At 34.1% G+C, this 7,974-nt stretch overlaps 1 protein-coding gene across 3 annotated transcripts in view; it reads left to right on the plus strand.

The window, feature by feature from the left end:
- Positions 1-6,840, plus strand: part of LOC134266968 (nucleosome-remodeling factor subunit BPTF-like) — a 58,902-nt gene extending 52,062 nt beyond the window's left edge. For all 3 annotated transcript variants that reach the window (XM_062749191.1, XM_062749193.1, XM_062749192.1), the window contains 7 exons: positions 788-899; positions 1,237-1,303; positions 1,523-1,788; positions 4,317-4,446; positions 4,834-4,908; positions 5,415-5,567; positions 5,729-6,840. In XM_062749191.1, coding sequence (XP_062605175.1) covers positions 788-899; positions 1,237-1,303; positions 1,523-1,788; positions 4,317-4,446; positions 4,834-4,908; positions 5,415-5,567; positions 5,729-5,893 — 968 coding nt within the window. In that variant the 3' untranslated portion in view covers positions 5,894-6,840. The remainder of the gene's footprint in view (positions 1-787; positions 900-1,236; positions 1,304-1,522; positions 1,789-4,316; positions 4,447-4,833; positions 4,909-5,414; positions 5,568-5,728) is intronic.
- Positions 6,841-7,974: the final 1,134 nt, after the last annotated feature.

Raw genomic sequence — 7,974 nt, forward strand, 5'->3', positions numbered from 1 at the left:
AACCTACTGATTCATGGCGAACACTCTAGAAATACCAAGCTTACCCTCCCGTTTTTCCACACAACATCCCAACTAATTTTGTGTGGTTCGCACTCTTTGTAAGGGTTGTCTTAACGAAGGGTTAAATTTCAAAGAAAAATGTTATGAAATACACTAATGAAATTGTTCTAAAAAGATTTGTAAAGAAATTATTTTAAAATGATTTTTAAAATAAAGAAAAAAGTTTGACGCTGAAATTTGACTTTTAATAGATAAGAAAATCTAACATCGAAGAAAGAATGAGTACCATTCTGTGTATATTTTAGACAAAAATGAAATTAATCAACTAAAAGAAAGAGGGAAATTAATGAAAATCACCACTGCATGTTCATTGCGATTTTTAATTTCTAATTATTAGCTTCAATTTGTAAAAAAAAAATATATTCCCTCCCTCCCTCCTGGGTCTGAAAACCCCCAGGCGGCAATTCCATACAAACATTTTCTTTAAGGATGGCCTAAAGGTACCTAATTATATAAAAATGACCCAAAACTTTGCTCTTTACAGTAATACATATCCCTTTAGTGTATAAAAGGTTGGTATTTGGAAACATCTTTTAATAATTTCAGTAAACTCAATGGGTTTTAGAAGGAAAAAACATAAGTAACTTTAAATTCTAAATGTAGAAGTTTAAAAAAGATGCATTAAGCAAAAGTGGATGAGACTTTCAGCTTTCTTTTAGTTTGAAATGGCCATGGTATTTAGATATCATTATACAGAGATTCAACTGTGTATGTTCCAACTTTTCAGGTCCTCAGGCAGCATCTCACCAAACCAAGATCCCTAGCCCCACCGTAGCTGGATTTGATGAGTCCACAACTGGTCAGATACGACTGGATGCATGGTCTTCAAGTGGTACAGGGTAATGTGCAGAGTTTGTCAAATTTAAAAAAATTGGGGAAGGGGGGGGGGCGCCATTGAAAATGTATATAATAAATTTATTTTATACCCATATGAATACGGAAAACTTGATATTTACTTTTCACACCTTTCACATTTTTCAACTATTTTGGGATACACAGAACTGTTTGAATAGAGTTTCTTATTATTTTAACATGGCACCAATAGCCTACCATTTTGTTCAGTTTTGGATATCTAAAAATAGTGATTATCTTTCTGTTTTTAATGAAATTAAATGTATTCACTGTTGATAGTGAGGAATAATTGTAAATTTAAATATATGTATTATTCAATTACAGAAACCATGTAAAGACTGAAGATAAACAACTGTCTTCCTGCCAATTCTCCTCAGCTACTAGTGACACTGTAAGATATTTTACCAACCATTTCTATTAAATTGATATTGTTTAAACACAAGGAAATTGGCATAATCTGTTTATACACACATATAATATATTAAGTCTTAATTTTAACCTCAGTGTATTGATTGCATAGATATCTTGAAGTTTTTTCTTGGTTTCATCAAGTTCAAGAAAAAGTTGACTATGTATAGAAATAAGAGCTAGACTTGATGGTTTTATTCAGTCTCCCCTACCAGAGAGGCACAGGACCTCACCCCCTCGACGGGCCTCCCCACACCCTCCACCACCTTTGATCCACACCGGCAATTTACAGAGCAATAATACCCAAAGTCCTTCCCAGGGGAAACAGATGCCTGAGAGTAAAGATGACGACCCTAATGAGGACTACTGTGCTGTTTGTCAAATTGGAGGGTACCTGCTGTGCTGTGACAAGTGCCGCAAGGTGTATCATCTCAAGTGTCACATCCCAGAACTTAAAGAATGCCCAAGGTAATGTGGGGCATTAGCATTTGCAGAAATTTTGTGGATTTTTGAATATGTTGATCATTTGATGTATGAGTAAAGAAGCATTTTTTGAGACAACTGCACTTTACCGGTACGTCCAAATAACATGGAAATAGCACGTGCTCTTTCTCTATAAGAGAGTCACGCGTCAGCGTGACGATTTCGCTAAAAAGGCAATAAAATGCAAAAATAACCTATTTTTAGCTCACCTGAGCCGAAGGCTCAAGTGAGCTTTTCTGATCACTTTTGTCCGGTGTCCGTCTGTCTGTCTGTCCGTCTGTCTGTCTGTCCGTCTGTCCGTCTGTCCGTCTGTCTGTAAACTTTTCACATTTTCAAGAACCGCTGGGCCAATTTCAACCAAACTTGCCACAAAGTATCCTTGGGTGAAGGGAATTTAAGTTTGTTCAAATGAAGGGCCACGCCCTCATTCAAGGGTAGATATTTGGGAATTAATGAAAATTTGGTGGCATATTTTAAAAATCTTCTTCTAAAGAACCACTGTGCCAGGAAAGATGAAACTTATGGGGAAACATCCTCAGGTAGTGTAGATTCAAGTTTGTTCAAATCATGACCCACGGGGTAGGGCGGGGCCAAAATGGCCGACCAAACTTTTACATAGAAATATATAAGAAAATTCTGTAAACATCTTCTTCTCAAGAATGACAGAGCCATTATTCATCATATTTATATGGGAGCATGCTCAGGTAGTGTAGATTCAAATTTGTTCAAACCATGACCCCCGGGGGTAGGGCGGGGCCAAAATGGCCGACCAAACTTTTACAAAGAAATATATAGGAAAATTCTTTAAAAATCTTCTTCTCAAGAATGACAAAGCCATAATTCATCATATTTATATGGAAGCATGCTCAGGTAGTGTAGATCCAAGTTTGTTCAAATCATGACCCCCAGGGGTAGGGCAGGGCCAAAATGGCCGACCAAACTTTTACATAGGAATATTTAGGAAAATTCTTTAAAAATCTTCTCCTCTAGAATGACAAAGCCATAATTCATCATGTTTATATGGAAGCATGCTCAGGTAGTGTAGATCCAAGTTTGTTCAAATCATGACCCCCAGGGGTAGGGCGGGGCCAAAATGGCCGACCAAACTTTTACAAAGAAATATATATGAAAATTCTTTAAAAATCTTCTTCTCAAGAATGACAAAGCCTTAATTCATCATATTTATATGGAAGCATGCTCAGGTAGTGTAGATTCAAGTTTGTTCAAATCATGAACCCTGAGGGTAGAGCGGGGCCAAAATGGCCGACCAAAGTTTTTAAAAATATATAAAGGAAAATTCTTTAAAAATCATTTTCTAAAAATAGCAAACCCATGATTGGTCATGGGACTACTTTTGGATTAAAACTTTACAATAAAAACCCATTTTCTACTTTTTCCTACACTTAGTGCTCAGGTGAGCGATGTGGCCCATGGGCCTCTTCTTTGAATCCCTCGTCATTTTTCATGTAAATAAACTTCGTTTAATTAACGAAGTTATTAATTAAAACTAAAAGCACTTTCAAAACAAACCTTTGGCTTTCATTTTGTCGGTCACATTCCAAAGTCGTGACGATGTTAAGCACGTGACTTATTTCAGTGCTGTGATTGTTCAGGGTAGGTGACGTGAACTAGAAAGTTTGAGTTCCACTCTATTTGATTGTAAACAGTGATTCATCATGCACCTTATTTAAGATGATTTGTGTTGTGTTTTCTATGAATGGATATTTTTAATTGACTGACTGCAACATTCTAGAATTTTTGGAAATTTTAGCGATAATGTGATCCTTAGTTTATGGAAATTTTGAATAAGTGGAGGGGCAAAACTTGTAAACATGCAGTGAGACCGGTCTTGTTTCGAGAAACAGCAATCGGCAGTAAAAGAAAAATGAAACGTAAGAGACACATCTTAGATTTCTGGAAACAGAGCTGCAGTAAATCCTGGATTTATGAACTAAAATTTATCTATTTCAATTTGCAAAACACTGGATACTTTACAATCACTGAGACCACATGGAAAGCAGTTATGTAGGAAATCTCTACTAAAACAAGAATGCACTAGGATAGTAGCTATAATTAAAAATTGACGTTTATCTCCTTCATCGCCCATAAAAACGTATTTACAACTCATCAAAAAAGACACACTGGTTCTACATGTATAGTGACACGTACGTATGGCCCCGAGTCTTAACGCAGATTTATCTACCGACTAAGGTAAGTTTGTTTTATTTATTTTTACATATTGGGGGCTGCCCCCCCACACCCCCGCTTAAAAAAGCGAAAACCCATTTAGATATCTTTTTTTCTCGCTTCGAGAGTTTCTTACACAACAAAATCGCGTCGCCCATCGTAGTTGATACCTTGCTAAGTTTTTACGCCGCGCACTCTCACGCGCGGATCTAGAATCAAAATGGCGGCCGTACCGGTAAAGTGCATTCTATCCCATTCTTTGGCAAAAGTTATTCTTTATATGTGGGAATTAGGTGCTTTTAGTGAAAATGTTTATGTGCTTGTAGTGATGAGTGGCAGTGTACTTTATGTACAAAGGCTGATGACATGGTGTTGAGCAAGATTGAAAAGAAAGACTTTACAATGGGTCCAGGAAAAAGAAAGGCACCGTCAGGACTTACAGAGAAAGAATTAAAGGTAGGCAAAGTTACAGGTCAAATAGAGAACAGAGTTAGAGGAGGTAAAATTATACAATGGTTACAGAAAAAAGAGATTGGTTTGCAACATCATAAAAGATTTTCTTTTAGCAAAAAATTCAGTATTGCATGTAGTGACATTTTTATTTGGTGCTGTATTACTTTTTAGCAAAATAATGGAATGAATTACATATTTCATTCCTATCTTGAAATAGACAGGAACATTTATTATTGATTGTGATTTTTCTCAAAGCTACAATGAATTGAACAATTTGAACTTTTGAGACTACAGTGTTTATAAACTGATCATGAAATAGGATGTTGTGCTATTAAGATATGATTTATTGTAGATAAAATTAAGAATACATATTACATACATGCTTTACAGGCTTGTGAACGGATCCTCTTAGAGCTGTACACCAATAAAGACAGTGCTGTGTTTCATGAACCTGTTCATAAATTGGTATGTATGAAAGATTCTTATGATTTTATCAGCTGAAATGTGCTAAATTTAGAATAAAAACATAGCTGATGAAGACAACTGAAGATCAAGTCTGCTGAGTTTATCTTTAAAGTCCACTTACATTGTACCAATTGAAAACTGAATGTTAGTTAAATAAGAAATGCTTGAAAACAACAAAGTATGATGTTAATTTCTTTGAATGAACTTATTGATTAGACATGCTGAGGGTTAATGTTTCTAAGCCAGAAAAAGTAATTTTTTTTTACAGTTTATATATGGCATTCAATACTTTTGCTTATTTTCTTCTAAAAGCTTGATTGTATACTTCCCCCATACCCAAGTTATATGCAATTTTTATCATAGATTAATTTTTACTGTTTGAAAGAGAAAAGTCAAAAGTTTGTGAAAATTTCAACTAAATAAAGAAATAAAGGTATCTGTTTCAAACGATGAATAACTGTTTGCTCTCTGGAGACACTAAACTATTTTGTGTTTTCTCTTTGAAGGTACCAAACTATTACAAAATCATAACCAGACCAATAGATTTCTCCAAGATACGATCTAAGCTTCAAAGACAGAATCTCAACCACTATAATACAGTAGAGGAATTCCTGAGTGATTGTAAACTGGTCTTCAAGAACTGTGCTACTTACAATTCGGTATGTATATACATGTATTTATGCTGAACTAAAACGTCAATTTTAAAATGGTTTTTAAAATTTAAGTATTAGCTTTGAAGTTATTAAATGTAGATTTTGATTGCCTCTAGAAATTATATTTTAAAACAAAAGAATACCCTGGTAATGCATTGTTATTTTAGGTTGGAACTCCAATATATGACCAGGGGAAAATGCTGGATGAAGAGTTTGAGCGTCTGGTACAGAAGTTTTTGCCGTGTTATTTTGATATACTGGATGACCTTGACACCAGGACAGACACGCCTGTGAGTGACGCGTCGGACAGGGGACCTAGAGAGAAGAAATAGAAGAAGCGATATGAGGATGATCCTGACGCCTTGCCCCTCCATATTCACTGATACCGTGTCACATAGGGTTTTAAATGGATTGTAATTATGTTTTTTGATGCCACTGTCTTAATAGTCTTTGACATTTATCTGTTTAGGTGAAAAGTTGTTATGATCAAAAATTTAAATGAAATGTAACAGATTGGCCCATTGATAATTAGAAAAAAAATTGTTGATTAAGAACTTTATTATGAAAAACCAGTATTTTCCAATCAACATGAAGCATGCTGCAGGGAAAGTATTTTATGAAGGCAACTATTTTTCTATTTTATTAATTTGTAGATAGATAATTATAATAATTTATGTCTGTTATTTTACTTTCCACTTCCCAAAACCATAGACCCATTAAGTGATTGTAAATTTTGTTTATTGTTAGGAAAGTTTTGTGACAATGCTTGCTTTAATGTTAAATAAGTTACAAAGTTTGTTTTTCAAGTGCATTGCCTTGATATTTCTGTCGAGTTACTGGTCTTAAAAAAAAGAGTCGTACATCATGTAAAACCTCACATTTTACATATTATCATTTTCAACACATGTACAGTCAGAAAATAAATTTGTCATTAAAGGTATAGTGTCTTTTCCTGTGAGTGTTTTGTGTTGAGATAACAATTTTTTAAATTTGGTCCCATGATGATGATAAATAAAGAATTTTTAAAAGATCTTATTTGAAGTTCATTTGGCTGTGGTGTTAGGTTAGAAGTCTGTGTGAAATTTTTATGCCCCACCATGGACAGGAATAAATTGTTTGTCATGTTTGTTAGCTCACCTGAGCCGAAGGCTCAATTGAGCTTTTCTGATCACATTTTGTCCGTCGTCCGTCCGTCTGTCTAGCTGTCCGTCCGTCTGTAAACTTTTCACATTTTCGATTTCTTCTCAAGAACCACTGGGCCAATTTTGACCAAACCTGGTACAAACACTACTGGACGAAAAAAGTGCTGAGAATCCCAAATTTTACTGATAAAGTTTGATAATTACTGATACTGTGCTGTTGTTGCTGATAAATACTGATATTTACTGTTATTATTACTGTTGTTGCTGATATTTTTTGTTGTTTCTGATAAATACTGATAATTACTGTTGCCTTTTACTGTTGAGTCTGATAAATACTGATAAATACTGCTGAGGTACTGTCGTTGCTGAGAATTGCTGATAATTACTGTTGAGGTACTGTCGATGCTGAGATTTACTGATAATTACTGTGGTCATTGTTTTTAACCTGGTAATTGGTTTAAAATAAAACAGAGGGCTATTAAAACGTTCAATTATTACTTTCTTTTTCTTGAATTGTCATGGCAAAATTTTCATATTTTTTTTAAATGTTCTGCTTGTGGCAAAATTACATGGTTGTATGTATGTATGCTGATTTCAATTTCTACATTACGTTAACTTTGTGAAAATTTTGACAATAATCAAATGAATTATTAATAGAATGAATATATAGAACTAGTATTAATTAAAAAAAAATAACTGCAGAAAAAAATGGAATTTTACTTTTGCATGAGATCTTATTGAAAAATAAACTGTAAATAAAAAGAAAATTATGCCATCTTAAAAAAGATCCATCGCCGCCTCCCCGACTCCAAGAAAATTATGTAGGGAGATCGGTGATCTTTTTTTTTTCAATAATAAGAAAAAAGTTCTTAATATATGGGAAAAAAATCGGGATAAAAAAAGTTTCCTGCAGGTTAGAAAAGTTGGATTTGTTCCGTTTTCACTAGGTCAACTGGTCGAGTTTGGACAACATTTTGTGTTTTAAGGCCTTTTTTCTCGAAAACAATTATATTTATCTTGTTAAATGTTCAGTTGTCTTGTCTCTTTTCGTCGAAATATCTGAAAATTTGCTCGAAAATTAGAAATTTTATCCCTTTTAAAAAGTAACTAAGAGGTGAAAACAGGTTTGAATATGTTCAATCTGTGGGCACTGATTTTAATTAATAATTTATTTATTCATTCATTTATTTTAATGTTATGTAGACGTTTGTAGATCATCCAAGAATTAAACTCCTCCACATGTACATATGTACAAGTACACACTGTATGCA

The sequence above is a fragment of the Saccostrea cucullata genome, unplaced genomic scaffold (genome assembly GCF_032062105.1).
Source record: "Saccostrea cucullata isolate Sc308-1 unplaced genomic scaffold, CSIRO_AGI_Scuc_v1 ctg2414, whole genome shotgun sequence".
Classification (NCBI taxonomy): Eukaryota; Metazoa; Mollusca; class Bivalvia; order Ostreida; family Ostreidae; genus Saccostrea; species Saccostrea cuccullata.